The sequence below is a fragment of the Schistocerca cancellata genome, chromosome 5 (assembly GCF_023864275.1).
Source record: "Schistocerca cancellata isolate TAMUIC-IGC-003103 chromosome 5, iqSchCanc2.1, whole genome shotgun sequence".
Classification (NCBI taxonomy): domain Eukaryota; kingdom Metazoa; phylum Arthropoda; class Insecta; order Orthoptera; family Acrididae; genus Schistocerca; species Schistocerca cancellata.
Window position 1 is genome coordinate 268,604,306 of NC_064630.1, and position 20,144 is coordinate 268,624,449.

The following is a 20,144-nucleotide window of genomic DNA, read 5'->3' on the forward strand; positions in this document are numbered from 1 at the left end:
GTTGCACTGCTGTTGACGAAAATAGAAGAACGGAAGGAAATGGGGGGCAGAGTAGGAAGAAATCAGCGAACACACAGAAAGTGTTAGCAAACAGAGAGAAACTGTTAGCAAAGAAGCAAAAGCTCTTAACAAAAAGGTCTGTAAATAACAAAAGGAAATGGAAGAAGAGATAAAAAAGCTAGATAAAAAATCCCGAGTAAAACCTGTAGGAATTTAAAGAGGATTTGGAAGCTGGGTTAAACTAGAATGTTTATGTGGTCAAGTTAGAGGTCAATAAAGTATCTGAGAAATTGAGACATCAAGTTAAAGAGAAGCTTAACGAAACAGAATTCAAAGTTAATGAAGAAAAAGGAAATTGGAAAGTGGAAAGCAAATGGTAGAACATTTGGATAAAGACAATAAAGTCCAAGCTCTTGGGTGTAATCAAAAATGACTCTGAGCACTAGGGGACTAACATCTGAGGTCATCAGTCCCCTAGCCTTAGTACTACTTAAACCTAACTAACCTAAGGACAGCACACACATCCATGCCCGAGGCAGGATTCGAACCTGCGACCGTAGCAGTAGCGCGGTTCTGGACTGAAGTGCCTAGAACCGCTTGGTCACAACGGCCGGCTGAGTGTAAACAAGGGAAGATTGAAATGAAAGACTATTCTGAACGAATTTTCCAGGAATATAGCAAAAAGACTAAGGCAGACGTGGAAGGAATTCAAGTGACCACTTCTGGGACCGAGAACAGGGTAGGAAACTGTTTAGAAACGACATTTGTAAATAAAAATTTTACAGCATCATCGGTGGTGTTGGAGATAGGAGACGGTAGTAGTTTTCACAATATACTTTCTGATCCTAATGGAAATGTGCATTCTCTGTCTTTTACAAACAGTTCGAGAGATCTATTTAATGCAGAATGGGCAAAGAAAGATAAATTGGGGAAGGAAAGTGTTTGCTTGAAGGAAGAACTGATTCGAGAGAAGATGCACCAGATAAGAATGAATCTATGCGGACTTTGTTTCAGAATTTCTGAGAGAGGACTGGTCTAAAGAAAAACATACTGGTGTTATAAAAGCTTTTTAATTCTCCATTATATGATAGGAGGAACTGGGAGAGTGGGAAAGAATTGTGTGAAAGCTGGATCAGTAAATTGAAACATCTGGATAGCCCATGTATTGAAAGAGACACTGTAGGCACGCTAATGTGGAAATTGCCTCCTAATAAAATATGTGGATTGGTAGGACATAATAACAATATTATAAATTTTCTGAATAACGTTTATTTTGTAACGGAAAAAATTCTAAGAGGTATCACGAGAAAAGATATCAGACAAACTGAATGAACCAAATGAATGTAAAATGCATAGGAGGAGGAGTTTGGAAGAATTTTAGGGGTAATAATAGACGTCGTTAAAGAGTGGGAGAGTCCCAAATGGGAAACGAGCCCCTGCAACAGTCACCACCCATGCTAGGATCGGTCAAACTTTTGGGCCTCCCAATGTTACAAGTCACCATTGTGTAGCAGGAAGCATAATGGTTTGTAATAACAGCAATACTAATTATGGCGATGGAATATGTGGTACTGAGATCCTGGTGACTGAAGAGAATGTACTTGCGATTAGCGATAAAATCAATGTGGGATCAGTGGGGTCTTGCATTAAATGATTTCCTAGATTTATAGTGAAGTTAAAGAATATATGAAGCAGCAAGGAAATGGGAGAAATAGGAAAATTAAACTGATAAAAGTGAAGATATTACTGATTGTGGTAGAGGAAGAAGAAAGAACACAAGGAGATGTATTTCTTTTATATAAAGGTTTGCAAGAAGGAGATAAGAAAGAATATTTTCTGGACCTGTTTAAATGTTCCACACTTCCTGCAGCCCAGGCAAATTTAGCAAATCGATTGGTTCTTTTGCGTTAGGAGGAGGAGGAAGAGAATAGTGTTTAACGTCCCGTCATCAACGGGGTCGTTGCTCGGATGAAGGACGCATGGAGAAGGAAAGAGGCAGTGCCCTTCTAAAGGACCCATCCCGGCATTTACCTTAAGCGATTAGAGAAATCACGGAAAGCCTAAATCAGATTGGCTGGACGCGAGTTTGACCGTCGTCTTCGAGAATGTGAGTCCAGTGCACAAACCATTTTTTGCATTGAATGTGGTCTAGGGTTGACCTTAGGAGGGTTATGGAAGCACCATTTGTTCGTGGAAGGTTCCTGAGAAAACACAAAAAAACATGATTTTTGGACATGAAAAGTACCAACTGCGGGGATAGCCACCTCTATAATTTTTATTCATGGCAGATAGTTGAAATTTTAACCATATGTTCTTAAGATTGTATTCTCTGGGAACTTCGAAACTTTTTTCAGTGTCGTTACCTGTTACCGAACTCGACAGGTTCAAAGTTACTAAACTTACGCAGGAAATCTAAAAAACGATTTTTAGCCTTTTTTCGCATGGTGGGTTTCAACTATCTAAACACCTCACCATAGCAAATGGCTCAGATTTTAACTGTACATTCCTTGGACATACATCTAAAAACACCTTTTTCCGGTTTTCGAAAATCTGTATCGATTATCAAGACACATCCTAAAAACGATGATTTTTGGGTACCAAAAGTATCAGTAGACTGAAACTTTTTTCGATAACATTATCCGTTACCGAGATCTAGAGCTTCAAAGGTACCGTACTTGGGCACGTAAAACATGTACGTAATGTCCGGTCTCAGACGTAAATGTAGTTTTAACTGACGTAGTTAACACGTGGAAAGGGTCCAAGGATCATAGCAAGGGTTCAGGGTCACCAAACTATGAGTTTAATAAGTATATTTTCACAAACAAGAGTTTACGATGTGTTGTATCTATATAGTGCACACTTCACGTCTATACTAATGTGACCAAAGTAGTACAACAGTGACGAACAATGGACTAAAAAGAGACTTACGGGTCTTAACATGCCTGAAAAAAAAACAACATAAAATAACTGCCAAAAAATATGTAAAAACTTGAGACTGTAAATTTAATAAGATGTTTCTAATAATCTTTTTGCTCTTTTAAGATACACATCGATGAGCTGCGATCTATGAGGAAAGTATCCACAGAAATATAAAGCAAACGATTTTCTGTAACCTTGTATGCGTACTTACTTGTTTATTTGTATCAAAGTATAGAAATGTGTCGCAGTATATAAATAAACTCAAAGCCTACTGATAAACAGAACTCGTTTTAGGACACCCTTGTGGAGCGGGCAAACGACGGTTTAAATCCTCATCACAATTTTTGACATGAAAACATATTCGCACTCTTTTAACGCAGAACATTCTAAAACCTTTTACCCAGTCTCCAGTGTCTCCTTGTTGTTAAGCCTTCGTAGTGAACATCTCCCTCTCACAATATGTACAGGGTGTTACAAAAAGGTACAGCCAAACTTTCAGGAAACATTCCTCACATACAAGAAAGAAAATATGTTATGTGGACATGTGTCCGGAAACGCTTACTTTCCTTGTTAGAGCTCATTTTATTACTTCTCTTCAAATCACATTAATCATGGAATGGAAACACACAGCAACAGAACGTACCAGCGTGACTTCAAACACTTTGTTACAGGAAATGTTCAAAATGTCCTCCGTTAGCGAGGATACATGCATCCACCCTCCGTCGCATGGAATCCCTGATGCGCTGATGCAGCCCTGGAGAATGGCGTATTGTATCACAGCCGTCCACAATATGAGCACGAAGAGTCTCTACATTTGGGACCGTGGTTGCGTAGACAAGAGCTTTCAAATGCCCCCATAAATGAAAGTCAAGAGGGTTGAGGTCAGGAGAGCGTGGAGGCCATGGAATTGGTCCGCCTCTACCAATCCATCGGTCACCGAATCTGTTGTTGAGAAGCGTACGAACACTTCGACTGAAATGTGCAGGATCTCCATCGTGCATGAAACACATGTTGTGTCGCACTTGTAAAGGCACATGTTCTAGCAGCACAGGTAGAGTGTCCCGTATGAAACCATAACTTGCTAAATTGGGCGTTGGTGGAAGAACATGGGGCCCAATCAAGACATCACCAACAATGCTAGCCCAAACGTTCACAGAAAATCTGTGTTGATGACGTGATTGCACAACTGCGTGCGGATTCTCGTCAGCCCACACATGTTGAGTGTGAAAATTTACAATTGGATCACGTTGGAATTAAGCCTCATTCGTAAAGTGCCTGCACACGCTGTACATGGTACGGAAACAACTGCTTCTCCCGTAGCACTCTCCATACGGTGACGTGGTCAACGTTACCTTGTACAGCAGCAACTTCTCTGACGCTGATATTAGGGTTATCGTCAACTGCACGAAGAATTGCCTCGTCCATTGCAGGTGTCCTCGTCGTTCTAGGTCTTCCCCAGTCGCGAGTCATGGAGTGGAATGTTCCGTGCTCCCTAAGATGCCGATCAATTGCTTCGAACGTCTTCCTGTCGGGACACCTTCGTTCTGGAAATCTGTCTCGATACAAACGTACCGCGCCACGGCTATTGCCCCGTGCTAATCCATACATCGAATGGGCATCTGACAACTCCGCATTTGTAAACATTGCACTGACTGCAAAACCACGGTCGTGATGAACACTAAGCTGTTGATGCTACGTACTGATGTGCTTGATGCTAGTACTGTAGAGCAATGAGTCGCATGTCAACACAAGCACCGAAGTCAACATTACCTTCCTTCAATTGGGCCAACTGGTGGTGAATCGAGGAAGTACAGTACATACTGACGAAACTAAAATGAGCTCTAACATGGAAATTAAGCGTTCCGGACACATGTCCACATAACATTTTTTCTTTGTTTGTGTGTGAGAAATGTTTCCTGAAAGTTTGGCCGACCTTTTTGTAACACCCTGTATATGCTTAACAACAAGGAGAGATTGGGTAAAAGGTTCTAGAATTTCTCTTTAAAAGAACGCGAATATGTTCGCATGCAAAAATTTTGGGTGAGGAAGGGGGAATGAAGACTGAAACAGCTGCTTCCTCAATTTTCTGTCAAAGTCCTTTAAAGAGAAACATACGCCTGGTTTGTGCTCCGACAGGATCGTTGCTGGTGGTATATTTTTGACGGCGTTTGCAGGTTCATGAAAAGATCAATACAACGCTCGTTAATGTTCGCGTTAAAATTTTCTCAAAAATATCTGATAAATGTACTAAATTTGAAAAGTGCAAGGCAGCTTGTTTCGGCTACTGTGGGTTGGACACTTGCAGTTGGTCTTTCATTCTAGGTTCCGTCGTTGTATCACGCCTTATAACTCTTTACTAGTTTCTGCCAGAGCTGTTTATTTACACACACACAGATTTGAAACAGTTTTCCTAAGCCCTATTTTGACGCAACGGAAGTTAGCACATAGTGGTTTAAAGCAGGCCCAAGAGGAAATACAGTTTTATGTTAGTGGCATATAACGACGGAGCCTGGCATGAGAGACCCACTTCGTGGTGTTTACAACGCAGTAGCAGGTTCCAGCCGCATTACCTTTCAGTTTCCGCATATTTCTCGGTTACTTTCGGGAAATTAACAGGTTTTGTAACATGGTAATCGTCTTTTCAAGAGCTTTCGAATGTCGTTAAGATGCCAAACAGGAATACATTGCGCTGCGTTTCCGTGATGTCCTTCTTATCCTATTTACGTACTTGATTCCAGGTTGCAGTGTTGGTAGAATCGAAGTGGTCCAAGACTTGCTCGAACCACAGCTGCTCGATGCCAGCTCTGGATGTGACCTGTGGGGGACGGAGCTTCCTGCGCATCCAGTCAAACGTGGGGCGGCGTCGTGGGCGGCTGTCCGTGGGGGCGGCGGTGCACAACGCCAGCAACGTCGCCAAGGCGACCACAAGTAGCAGCACTCTGCCCATCATCTGCAAGCAAGCAAGTATCTCAGTACAGCTAGTGAAGGTGGCTCCTGGCAGTGCTAGATGGGAGGGTTCGGTAAGGCCTTTGGGCTGCAGGATGTTATAGGAAAAATATTGGATTATATATGGAACCATGGACCTTGCCGTTGGTGGGCAGGCTTGCGTGCATCAGCGATACAGATAGCTCTACCGTAGGTGCAACCACAACGGAGGGGTATCTGTTGAAAGGCCAGGCAAACGTGTGGTACCAGAAGAGGGCAGCAGCCTTTTCAGTAGCTGGAGGGGCAACAGTCTGGATGATTGAATGATCTGGCCTTGTAACACCAACCAAAACGGCTTTGCTGTGCTGGTACTGCTTACGGCTAAAAGCAAGGGGAAACTACAGCAGTAATTTTTCCCGAGGCCATGCAGCTTTACTGTATGGTTAAATGATGATGGCACCCTCTTAGGTAAAATATTCCGGAGGGAAAATAGTCCCCCATTCGGATCTCCGGGCGGGGACTACTCTGGAGGACGTCTTTATCAGGAGAAAGAAAAGTGGCCTTCTACGGATCGGAGCGTGGAATGTCAGATCTCTTAATCGCGCAGTTATGTTAGAAAATTTAAAAAGGGAAATGGATAGGTTAAAGTTAGATATAGTGGGAATTAGTGAAGTTCGGTGGCAGGGGGAACAAGACTTCTGGTCAGGTGACTCCAGGGTTATAAATACAAAATCAGATATGGGTAATGTAGGAGTGGGTTTAATAATGAGTGAAAAATGGGAGTGCTACTACAAACAGCATAGTGAACGCATTACTGTGGCCAAGGTATACACGAAACTCACGTCCACCACAGTAGTTCAAGTTTATATGCCAACTAGCTTCGCAGATGACGGAGAGATTGATGAAATTTATGATAAAAGATGTTATTTAGATAAGGGAGACGAAAATTTAATAGTCACGGGTGGCTGGAATTTGATAGTACGAAAAGGAAGAGAAGGAAACTTAGTTGGTGAATATGGAATGGGGGTAAAAAATGAAAGAGGAAGCCGCCTTGTAGAATTTTGCACAGAGCGTAACTTAATTATAGCTAACACTTGGTTCAAGAATCATGGAAGAAGGTTGTATACATGGAAGAGGCCTGGCGACACTAGAAGGTTCAGATAGATTATATAATGGTAAGACAAAGATTCAGAAACCTGGTTTTAAATTGTAAGATATTTCCAGGAGCAGATGTAGACTCTGACCGCAATGTATTGGTTATGAAGTGTAGATTAAAACTGAAGAAACTGCAAAAGCAGAAAGGTGGAAGGAATATATAGAGGGTCTATACAAGGACGATGTACTTGAAGACAATATTATGGAAATGGAAGAGGATGTAAATGAAGATGAAATGGGAGATATGATACTGCATGAAGAGTTTGACAGAGCACTGAAAGACTTAAGTCAAACAAGGCCCCATGAGTAGACATCATTCCATTAGATCTACTGATAACCTTGGGAGAGCCAGCCCTGACAAAATACCATCTGGCGAGCAAGATGTATGAGACAGGCGAAATTCCCGCAGACTTCAAGAAGAATATAATAATTCCAATCCCAAAGAAAGCAAGTGTTAATAGATGTGAAAACTACAGAACTATCAGTTTGATAAGTCACGGCTGCAAAATACTAACACGAATTCTTTGCGGACGAATGGGAAAACTAGCAGCTGCCGACATCGGGGAAGATCAGTTTGGATTCTACAAAACTTTTGGAACACGTGAGGAAATACTGACCCTAAGACTTATCTTAGAAGATAGATTATGGAAAGGCAAACCTACGTTACTAGCATTGTTAGACTTAGAGAAAACTTTTGAATGTTAACTGGAATACTTTCAAATTTTGGAAGTGGCAGGCGTAAAATACTGCGAGCGGAAGGCTATTTACAATTTGTACAGAGACCAGATGGCAGTTGTAAGAATCGAGGGGCATGAAAGGCAAGCGGTGGTTGGGAAGGGAGTGAGACAGGGTTGTAGCCTCTCCCCGATGTTATTCAATTTGTATATTGAGCAAGCAGTGAAGGAAATAAAAACTTTGAGGTTTGCCGATGGCATTGTAATTCTGTCAGAGACAGCAAAGGACCTGGAAGAGCAGTTGAACGGAATGGACAGTGTCTTGAAAGGAGAATATAAGATAAACATCAACAAAAGCAAAACGAGGATAATGGTATGTAGTCGAATTAAATCGGGTGATGCTGAGGGAATTAGATTAGGAAATGAGACACTTAAAGTAGTAAAGGAGTTTTGCTATTTGGGGAGCAAAATAACTGATGATGGTCGAAGTAGAGAGGATATAAAAAGTAGACCGGCAATGGTAAGGAAAGCGTTTCTGAAGAAGAGAAATTTGTTAATATCTAGTATAGATTTAAGTGTCAGGAAGTCATTTCTGAAAGTATTTGTGTGTAGTGTGGCCATGTATGGAAGTGAAATATGGACGATAAATAGTTTGGACAAGAAGAGAATAGAAGCTTTCGAAATGTGGTGCTACAGAAGAATGCTGAAGATTAGATGGGTAGATCACATAACAAATGAGGAAGTACTGAATAGAATTGAGGAGAAGAGAAATTTGTGGCACAACTTGACTAGAAGAAGGAATCGGTTGATAGGACATGTTCTGAGGCATCAAGGGATCACGAATTTAATACTGAAGGGCAGCTTGGAGAGTAAAAATCGTAGAGGGAGACCAAAAGATGAATAGACTAAGCAAATTTAGAAAGATGTAGGTTGCATTAGGTACTGGGAGATGAAGAAGCTTGCACAGGATAGAGTAGCATGTAGAGCTGCAACAGACTAGTCTGTGGACTGAAGACTACAACAACAACAACAACAACAACGTATGGTAAAGAAGTAATGGATGGTATTGGAGTAACTAGGGTCAGTGGAGGTGCGGGTGGGGTTGGGGGGGCGCTGTAATAACTGGAGCTAGACAGGGAAAGAATAGGTGAGAAGCTTCATTAAGGTGGGACGTGTATGTTATAACTGACCCGAAGTGTATACCACTGAGATGATGACATGGTGTGGGGGCACGTATGGAATTGTTGCTGGGGAAAGCTAGGAAGTGCTTGGAAGTGAAGAGGAAGTTATATGAAGTGATAGTGTTGCCACAGTTACTTACTGTTCTTCAGGGAGGGAAAGACAATAGTGTGTTGAGAATCGTGTTTGTGGAAAATATAAGGTAGGCGAAGGCATTCCGTGTATTTGAAAAGGAATATTATGAATTGGTGGTGGTTATAGACTGGACAAGGTAGTGGAATATAAAAAGTGAAAAACTGAGGTGGAATGCATGAAGATAGCTATAAGACTTAAGGACCGGAAGTCTGTGCTACATTTACATAGACGACGAAGGATCAGAAGAGATTCGTGCAGTTTGATGCTCATGGGGCTTAGCCCCCATGTTCGGTCCCTTAGTGATAATAGTCTGCTGTGAGATTTTCTTTGCCATGACCAAAAGGCTCAAATTACTGTTTAATTTTTAATCGAGGCTTAGTCTGAGGTAATTTAGTAGGTGGAATGAATGGTTTTCGGTTGTATGGCAGAAGTCGCCAAGAAAGAAATCTCCGACTTTTTTTCTGTCGGTAAGCTTGCGACAGCAAGCACTACCTATTATTTTCCAAAACGCAGTGGATAAAAACGAGATTCTTGTAGGGCTCATACCTCTAATTCTGTTGCTTATAGAAAGGTGTGGTCATGTGTTTTGTACAGTCCTTCTGATAGGGACCATTTATCACTACACCACAGTGTAGTTAGCAGTGTGGACTGGAAAAGCTGTCTAATGAACTATAACTGCAGTAGTTTCCTATTTCAGTTATAACTCTTTCAACAATTTTTGATGGTTTAAAATATGTGTTTCATTTATATTCTGAAATAATCTAACTACACCATCTGCCCACTTCTACAAGGCGAAGTGCAGTAGTTTAAAATTTTGACTTAAAACGTCGCAGATGAATTCTCTCATATTAAGGTAAATAAGATATTAAAATGTATCACATGTCTACTACATTGCATTTGAAGATATCTCCTCATAAAGTGTGCAAAGTCTTATATATATTTCTGCTTCTTTTTAACTTCCTACGTTTATAGTGAGTCAATGAGTGTAAGTGCAATGTTAGTTATAAAAAAAATCTTTGATCATACAGGACGATTGAGTACAATCCTAATTCTTTTCCGTGAAATGTTAATATAACTGATCGTTGAGTTTCGTCACTGTCCACAACGAAAATACCGTCAGAGTGCGAACATCTAACTGGATGTACAACATGTTGTGTTTGTTATTTTTGTGGGTCGCCTAATCGTGGAAATGTCGCAGAACAGTAAGGGATCTTGAAATCTAAGTCAAGACTGGTTATTTATTTGTTCTAATGATTGTCATATATCATAGTAAAATTAATAGAGAGCAAAGGTGTCTAAAATTCTCTCTAACATTCTAACGAAGTGTCAAAAAGTGTTGAAGACCGTATGGAGGGACACAAGATCTGCTCATCTGGGCAGCTCATGAAATCAAAGTTAATGTTACAACACGATGTCACAAATTATAGCCAAGTTAAGCAACACATGTTTTGTGCCCAAGTAAGCAAGTAACGAGCTGCCCAGTATGAAGATCACACTACCACAACTTGCGATACTTTCATTTTCCAAAACTAGTTAGAGTGTACCAATCAGCACCAGACAGCAGCTGTACATGACTGCATCTGAACGATGGCCCAGAGACGAATCGACAGTTCAGATTAGATTAGAGATTAGATTAGATTAGTACTTGTTCCATAGATCATGAATACGACACTTCCTAATGATGTGGAACGTGTCTATACGAGATATTACATTATTACACAAAATATTACACGCACTTAATTTTTTTGTTTGGGGGGGGGGGAATTACTCATTTACTATATCCAAAAATTCATCTAATGAGTAGATGGAGTTGCCATTCAGAAATTCTTTTAATTTCCTTTTAAATGCTGTATGGCTATCTGTCAGACTTTTGATGCTATTAGGTAAGTGACCAAAGACTTTTGTGGCAGCATAATTTACCACCTTCTGAGCCAAAGTTAGGTTTAACCTTGAGTAGTGAAGATCATCCTTTCGTCTAGTGTTGTAGCCATGTACACTGCTATTACTTTTGAATTCGTTCGGATTGTTAATAACAAATTTCATAAGTGAATATATATTGTGAGTCTACAGTGAAGCTCACTAGCTCTTTAAATAAGTGTCTGCAGGATGATCTTGGATGAGCTCCAGCTATTATCCTGATTACACGCTTTTGTGCAATGAACACTCTTTTACTCAATGATGAGTGACCCCAGAACATGATGCCATACGAAAGCAGATAATGAAAATAGGCGTGGTAAGCTAATTTCCTGAGATGTATATCGCTAAAATTTGCGATGACCCTAATAGCATAAGTAGCTGAATTCAAACGTTTCAGCAGATCATCAGTGTGTCTTTTCCAGTTCAACCCATCAACAGTTCATAAACCTAGAAATTTTTAATATTCTACCTTAGTTACCGATTTCTGATCGAAGTCTTTATTTATTAATGGTGTCATTCCATTTACTGCAGAACTGTATATACTGCGTTTTGTCAAAGTTCAATGAGAGCCCATTTGCAGAGAACCACTTAACGGTTTCCTGAAAAACTTCGTTTACAATTTCATCAGTTAATTCTTGTCTGTTGGGTGTGATGGCTATACTTGTATCATCAGCAAAAAGTACCAGCTTTGCATCTAAGTGAATATAGAATGGCAAGTCATTAATATATATTAAGAACAGCAGAGGACCCAAGATAGAACCTTGCAGCACCACATTCTTGATTGTTCCCCAGTTTGAGAAATCGCCAGTTTTTTGCATATTATGTGAATTCCTTATTTCAACTTTCTGCACTCTTCTAGTTACGTATAATTTACACCATTCGAGCGCTGTCCTTTTCATACAACAGTACTTGAGCTTATCTAGAAGTATTCCATGATTTACATAAGCAAAAGCCCTTGAGAGATCACAAAAAAATCCGAATGGGTGACTTTCGGTTACTCACAGAATTTATATTTCATTAGTGAAAGTATATATAGCATTTTACGTTGAAAAACCTTCCTGGAAACCAAATTGACATTTTGTTAAAACTTTTTTTTACAAAGGTGTGAAGCTACTGCGCAATACATAACTTTTCCAAGAATTTTGGATAAGGCAGTCAGAAGAGAGATTGGGTGGTAGTTGTTGACATCAGACGTATCCCCTTTTTTATGCAGTGGTTTAACAATGGCATGCTTCAGTCTATCAGGGGAAAATACCCTGCTTCAGAGAGCTATTACATAAGTGGCTAAGACTCCCAATTATCTCTTGGGAACAAGCTTTTATTATCCTGCTGTAATGACATCAATTCCAAGTGAGCTTCTATTCTTGAGAGAGTTTATTATCTTCCTAATTTTAGAAGGAGAGGTGGGTGGAATTTCAATTGTATCAAATTGTGTGGGTAAGGCCTCTTCCATTATCTGCCTTGCTTTTTCTAATGAACATTTAGATCCTATTTTCTCTTTAACATTTAAAAAGTGATTATTCAAAATGTCCATCTTGTTGTTTGTCAATTTTCCATTTGCTTTGATGGTAATGCCATCATCCTGTACTCTTGGTTACCCTGTCTCCCTTGTAATAATATTCCAAATTGTTTTGCTTTTGTTATCAGAGGTATTAATCTCAGACATGATGCACATGCTTCTGGACTTTTTAATAACCTTTCTTAATGTTGCACAGTAGTTTTTGTAATATTTGGCTGTTTCTGGGTCATTACTCTTTCTTGTTGTTAGATACAGTTCCCTTTTGTGGTTACAGGATATTTTTATTCCTTTAGTAAGCCAATGTTTTTTGCATGGTTTCTTATAATTAGATTTAAGTACTTTCTTTGGGAAACAGTTTTCAAATTCTCTTACAAGTGTATCATGAAATAAGTTATATTTTAAATTAGCATTGGGTTCCTTGTACACCTCATCCCAGTCTAACTGCTGAAGATTTTCCCTGAAATTTCTAAGTGGTGAGTCATTAATTGAATGCACAACTTTGGAGGGTAGTAGCTGAGCACCATGATGAGAAAGGCCATTCTCAGCAGGACAAGAATTGATGTTTTTAATCTTATCTTGGTCTATAAAAGTGTTATCTATCAATGTGCTGCTGTCCATTACTACCCGAGTAGGAAAATCAATGATGTATGTCAAATTGAAAGAACCAAGCAAGACTTCCAGATCATTCTTCCTATTACACTCTTTCAGTGAATAAACATTGAAGTCCCCACAAATAATAATTTGCTTTCCACTATCTGACAGATAGGCATCCAAGTTTTCCAGGAATAAGTGAAAGTTTCCTGATGGGGACCTATATACTGTTACAATTATAAAAGAGCCCTCCTTCAGTTTAAGTTGACAGGCACATGCTTCTATATGTTGCTCTAGACAAAACTTTTTTGTATCTAAACTTTTTATGCAGTGTTAACTTTTGACATGTATGGCAACTCCTTTTGTCACCTTATTCTCTCTACTCATATGTGCAGCTAGTTTATAACCACTGATATTTACCTTTTCCATATCAGACACAATGTGATGCTAAGACAGGCATAGTATATCTGTTACTTTATCAGATTCAATGTCATCTAAACAAACCAGGAGCTCATCTACTTTATTGTTCAATCCCGGAATATTTTGGTGAAAAATGGTAACATTATTTTTTACTTTACTTTGGTGAGAACCTACTCTTTTCTTTAATTCACCAATATTTTGGTTAAATGTGGTAACATTATTATTTACTTTACTGTTGTGAGAATCTTGTGAATTTTGGACCTCTTTATCACCTGCCTGCCTGAACTTCTTATTGGACACTGATATTAGTCTAAAAAGAAGTACATCCACGAGTATTAGTGTGCCCCCTTATGGATTTCGCTAACAACCCTGCAAGTTTACCCTTAACTTTCCTACTGAGGTGTAGGCCATACGTTGTGCAACACCCCCCGGCCCCCCTCCCCTATCAATAGCCTTGACAGGAACCAATCCAATGTCTGACAGAGTGGCCGTCCTACGCATCTGATACAACTCCATATTTACTCTTCTGACAGAGCGGTTCAACTGGGGCTGATCATGCTGCACGAAAGCAGGCACCAGCCCAACATTGGTATGGTACGTTGCAGAGGATATTATCACCAATTCACAATCAGTACTGTAGCCCTGATCCCTAACAATACCGTTTCCCACTCCACCCACTATCATCACATGATCCTGCTTTGAGAAATCCTTGCACAAGGAACCTATACCCTCTACCACCTGGCTAAGACATGCACTTGACTTGAAAAAGTTTGTGACCTGGTACCTGTCACCTAATTTTTCTTGCAAAATCTGGTGCACACATCTTCTTCTTCAATGGCTGCTACCTAGCAACAGAACTTTCCTCTTACTTTCTACTTTTTTGAAACATTCTTTACTTAACTGTGGCAGCAAGGCAAATCTGTTGGTTGTACCAATTGTGAAACTGTCAGACACTGTTCTCTTTCTGTGGCTCCTGTTCCCAGCTACCACTTCCCACCGCTGTTTACCCTCCTCCCCCCTTAACCTCTTGAGTTCGTCCCTCGCACTGTCCAAATCAGCCTGAAGGGCTCTAATTTTCTCCTCCTGTTCAGCTATAATCCTATCTCTTGAGCAAACCCTACAAAAGAATCAGATGCTACACTAGAAGGCGTACTCAGGAGCAGATACAGATCCATATTACAATTTAGAAATGAAGAGTAGTGAAGAAGAGTCAGTGCCCAATGAAACTGGATATGTAGGTATTAAGGAATGAAGAGACATGCTTCAAGTTCTCTGAGGCTATCTATACTGTGATATTGACTATTTCAGTAAGCAGTTCAGTCGAAGGGGAATGGACGCCTCTCAAAAAAAGAGCAATCAGACAAGCTGGAAAGAAAACATAGGTACAAGGAATGTCGCTGTGAGGAAAACATGGGTAACAGAAAAAAATCTTCAGCTGATCTATGAAAGGAAGAGGTACAAAAATGTTCAGAGAAATGCAGGAATGTAGGAATACAAGTCACTTAGGAATGGAATAAATGGGAAGTGAAGGCGAGCTAAGGTGAAAAGGCTGCATTAAAATTGTGAAGAAATCGAGAAAGAACTAACCATCGGAAGGACTGCCCAGCATATAGAAAAGTCAAAACGACCTTTGCTGAAATTAAAAGCAAGGGCGATAACATTAAGAGTGCAAAGAAAAATCGACTGTTAAACGCGGAGAAGAGAGTGGAAAGGTGGAAAGAGTACATTGAAGGCATCTATGATTGGGTGAACTTATCTGATGATGCGACAGAAGAAGAAATGGGAGTCGATAGGGAAGTATTGGGTAGGGAAGTATTAGGTAGGGAAGTATTAGGTAGGGAAATATTAGGTAGGGAAGTATTAGGATCAGAAGTTAACAGTTTTGGAAGAATTAAGATCAAATATGACGGAAGGGACTGATACATTCCATCATGTGTAAGGCTAGCGACATATCATACTTTCGGAAAAACGTCATCCACACAATTTCGAAGATAGCAAGAGCCGACAAGTGAGAGAATTATCGTACAGTCAGCTTAACAGCTCACGCGATGAAGTTTGATGACAAGAATGTTATTCACAGGATCGGAAAAGATGATTGAGGATCTGTTAGCTTACAATCAGTTTGGCATTAGGAAAGATAAAGGCACCATAGAGGCAGTTCTGAAGTTGCGGGCGTTAATGGAAGTACGACTGAAGGAAAATTTAGACATGTTCATAGAATTTGTCGAGCTTGAAAAAGCGTTAGGCAGCTTAAAATAGTGCACGATGTTCAAATTTTGAAAAAAATAGGGTTAAGCTATATGGAAAGAGGGGTGATATACAATATGTACAAAAACCAAGAGTGAATAATAAGAATAGAAGACCAAGAACGAAGTGCTCTGATTAGAAAGGGCCCAGTCCATCTCCCTTACTGATGAATCTATACTTTCGAAGAAACAGTGACGGAAATAAAAGAAAGGTTTAAGAATGGGGTTAAAAGTGGAAGTGAATAGATATCAATGACAAGATTCGCTGATAATATTTCTATCCTAAGGAGAAACTGAAGAATAATTACAGAATCTGTTGAATGGAATAAAGTGCAATGACTACAGACTATGGATTGAAACTAAATCGAAATCCGAAAGTAATGAGAAGTAGCAGAAATGAGAATGCTCAGTGACGTAACATCAGAACTGGTGATCACAAAGCAGACAGAGTTAAGGAATTGTCCTGCCTAGGCAGCAAAATAACCCATGTCGAAAGGAGCAAAGAGGATACCAAAAGCAGATGACAATGACAAGAAACGCTTTCCTGGTCAAGAGAAATCTACTATCAGGTTACCTTCCATTCAGAAGGCTGTTGCACGCAGCGAATGTTATATTGACTTGTAAATAATAGATTTCAGCTATCAGTCTTCCTTTTTAAATTTTATTGGCAGGTCTAGATTTCAGCTACAAACTAGCCATTCTCGATGCTAAGAATACAAGAGGTACATAGATGATGTCATTAAAAAGTTGCAATTAGTGGCTTAACTCATCTGGTTTGTCGTTTTTGATCATGCATGTAATGCCTGTTGGTCGGGCTTCGTCCACAGTTCATTGAAAACTAATGTTTGCGGATGGCGGGCTGTATGGAGAACACATCGGTTGGTTACATGGCGCCATCTGTGTGAACTACATATAAACCTCAAGGGAAGTAAACTGCTTCAAATTTAATTACATGAAATTAAACATAAGTAAAATTCTTTCATTGTCGTCCGACTTATTTCATATTCATTATCAAGTAATAAAATTTCCGTGTTCACTCCTTGTGAGTCCGTTATTATTGTTAAAACATTTAAATTACGTCAGGTGGGTAAAACTTTTTTAAATTTTTTAAAAACTTTTTTTTTGGGGGGCCAGCATTGTTTTACAGGTACAAGAAGCTCAGTTATAAAGCTGGCGGTCACCATCCAGCATATAGCATTTAACAAAATGTGTATTTCTAAAAAGCTCACTTCGAGGTATGTACAGTCACAATTCAATAACAAGAATACAAACAGTCGAAAGGCACGATGTAGGAGTACATGTGATGTAGTTGTAATGAAAAAAAAATCATTTGATCATTGACAATTTATATGATTTACATTTCGAAGTCGCTAGTGTACTTTCACCTTTAATTTTCTATTCAGTGCTACATAGTCAAGATTCGAGCATGTCAGCGATGGAGCAACAGGGTACGGAATCTAACGTATCAGCAGACTTTCATTTCACAGACTGACACTTTCGAACAGACTGCCTTTATTTTGATTAATATTTTTTTAAATTCTCGTTATTTCACAATAACTTACTTTTAATATCGTAAGTCACATTCTTCCATTTCTGTTCCCTTGACTCTAAACGCAGATAAGTTCGCCGATGTGCAGGTGGCTCAAAACGCGTTCTAAGTCATTTATTACGAGATGATATTGCATTATCCATGGCTTAGACACTACATTTCCTTGAACTTGAGTTTTCTGCGACTCAGATGCGTATTTTCTATTTGTGGCTATTCCATGCCCAGGATATATTATTTCTTCTGAAAAGAACAATTTCTTTGTGACCCGTTAGTCTTTTTCCAAAGATGGTAGAAATTCGTCTGTAAACTCCACGTGATTAGGTTTACAGTTAGGTTTAACAGCCTACACCGATTACAGCTGATACTGCTGTAACTGAGTTAGACTTCATTATACCCACGTCACTTCGCACAACAGATTCGTAGCTCCTACGAGGTCATGCAAACAGATTTGCTGTGGAACTCATCAATTTTTATGGGCTGAATACTTTCAGATACTTGCTTACTGGCAGAACAGGGTACAACGTTATTAATGAAGCGCATCATCAGAATCGGAAGTGGTGTGTAACGCTCCTCAAGATGTATGACCGAACCGGTAATGTCCACAGTGTACAGCACTAACATAACAGGCTGCCTTTTTACATGTGTGATCCAGTTCGCAGATGACAGTCGTATACAGGGTGGACAAGTCACTAGAAATGAAATGAGAGGTAACATACAGAAAGACTGATAGATGGCGAACGCTTGAAGCAAATACTGGAGCCTGGCCGTCTATTTACATAAATGTAACTACAAATTTTAAACTGGATAGCAGTCAAAATGGCCACAGTAGCCACCGATTTGGTATAAGGATATAGAATTCCTGTGTAACACACACTTCCAGTCACGTAACTGATAGACCAGACGATCCCCATCTCACAATTCTCTAACTAAATATTTAGAACCGATATCTAAAAAGTCTCAACGACTCTTCTGTTATCCATCACAAAGCTCGCATGTTTAGCAGTTCGTACTACAATTACCGAGATGATTGTAGCCGTCTTTCCCGTTACGTTGATATCGTAAAATTTTTGTGCTTTTGAAATGAATATTACTCGCCACATTCTCACTGCGTAATATTCTGTTGTGTAACATTTTTCACAACTCCGTCGCTGGAAGATGCCAATGAATGTTGGTGCACTTTAGTCCACTGATGAGAGAAAAAAGCTAAGGACAAGACAATTGATGGGGTTTATCAGTAAGCTTTTGGCGCCTTGTGAGCATTTAGCGCCTTATGACACACTTTGTTCGTGTTCGAAGAAATGTCTTCCATGCAAAGGAAGTAATGAAACGTTTTTTCTCATTTGTCAGGAAGTGAGCATTAAGCGGGGGCGTTGCAAACTCACGAATACGTTAACTAATATAGTTTATTGTAACTTATCGAGTTACTGAAAATATAAAACAAAATATGTTAGTAAAATTCTACTTACCATTAGGTTTGTAACTAGTCTCACCTTACGATTCTTGTCGCCAGAACATATATATATTCAAAAGGCTTATCAGAAAATTTTGAAGAACTATAAGATATCATTCATATCGACTCATTTAGCTGAAGGACAGTCGTTATCTCAAAAGTGGCGATATTTATTCGTTCATTAACCAAGATTATCAAAGTTAAGAGGTAAAGGTATACATCGCCTCCATCCTCCCATCACAACCTAGTGCAGGCAAATATGGCATAGTGCTTCAGATATTCTTTGCTTGGTCCAAGTTAAATGTAATGGGAATTTTTGAACTGCGGTGACAGGAAGAACAGGTCTTCTGGTCGGGTTAGTAGAAGATTATCAACACAACGTCAAACAGCAGTATGGCAGGAGAGGGCCTAATAATACATAAGGAAATAGTAGTGCAGGTGAGCTAATATGATCAGCATACTAAACGCACTAAGGTCGCCAAGACAACAGCCAACATCCAACGAAAAAGGAAGCCGGCAGGTAAAATTGTTCACAGACCGTGATTTAATCATCGCTAACACTGTTTAAGGATCGTGAAAGGAGGTTGTGTACGTGAAAGAGACCTGGTGACACAAGAAGATTTCGGATTGAATATATAATGATAGGACGGAGATTTCAAAACCAAATTTAAAATTGTGAGACACTTCCAGAGGCAGGTGTGTAATCTTACCACAACTGTTTTGCTGTAAACTTCAGATTAAAACTAAAGAAATTGCAAAAGTGTAGGAAATTAACGAGATCGGGCCTGGACAAGTTGAAGTAATCCGAGGATTTTGAGATTTTCGGAGGTAGCATTGGGCATCAAATGATTAAACTATGGAAAAGGAGCCCGCATCTCGTGGTCCCCCCCATGAACCATGGACCTTGCCGTTGGTGGGGAGGCTTGCGTGCCTCAGCGATACAGATGGCCGTACCGTAGGTGCAACCACAACGGAGGGCTATCTGTTGAGAGGCCAGACAAACATGTGGTTCCTGAAGAGGGGCAGCAGCCTTTTCAGTAGTTGCAGGGGCAACAGTCTGGATGATTGACTGATCTGGCCTCGTAACATTAACCAAAACGGCCTTGCTGTGCTGGTACTGCGAACGGCTGAAAGCAAGGGGAAACTACAGCCGTAATTTTTCCCGAGGACATGCAACTCTACTGTATGATTAAATGATGATGGCGTCCTCTTGGGTAAAATATTCCGGAGGTAAAATAGTCCCCCATTCGGATCTCCGGGCGGGGACTACTCAGGAGGACGTCGTTATCAGGAGAAAGAAAACTGGCGTTCTACGGATCGGAGAGTGGAATGTCAGATCCCTTAATCGGGCAGGTAGGTTAGAAAATTTAAAAAGGGAAATGGATAGGTTAAAGTTAGATATAGTGGGAATTAGTGAAGTTCGGTGGCAGGAGGAACAAGACTTCTGGTCAGGTGATTACAGGGT

The 20,144-nt window shown here is 39.9% G+C and overlaps 1 protein-coding gene across 1 annotated transcript in view; it reads right to left on the reverse strand.

Moving 5' to 3' along the window:
- Positions 1-18,719, reverse strand: part of LOC126188247 (putative serine protease K12H4.7) — a 78,301-nt gene extending 59,582 nt beyond the window's left edge. Inside the window, exons 1-2 of the mRNA XM_049929806.1 lie at positions 18,696-18,719; positions 5,648-5,869 (exon numbers count right to left, since the gene is read on the reverse strand). Of these exons, the coding sequence (XP_049785763.1) occupies positions 5,648-5,869; positions 18,696-18,698 (225 nt within the window). The 5' untranslated portion in view covers positions 18,699-18,719. The remainder of the gene's footprint in view (positions 1-5,647; positions 5,870-18,695) is intronic.
- Between the last annotated feature and the right edge of the window lie 1,425 nt (positions 18,720-20,144).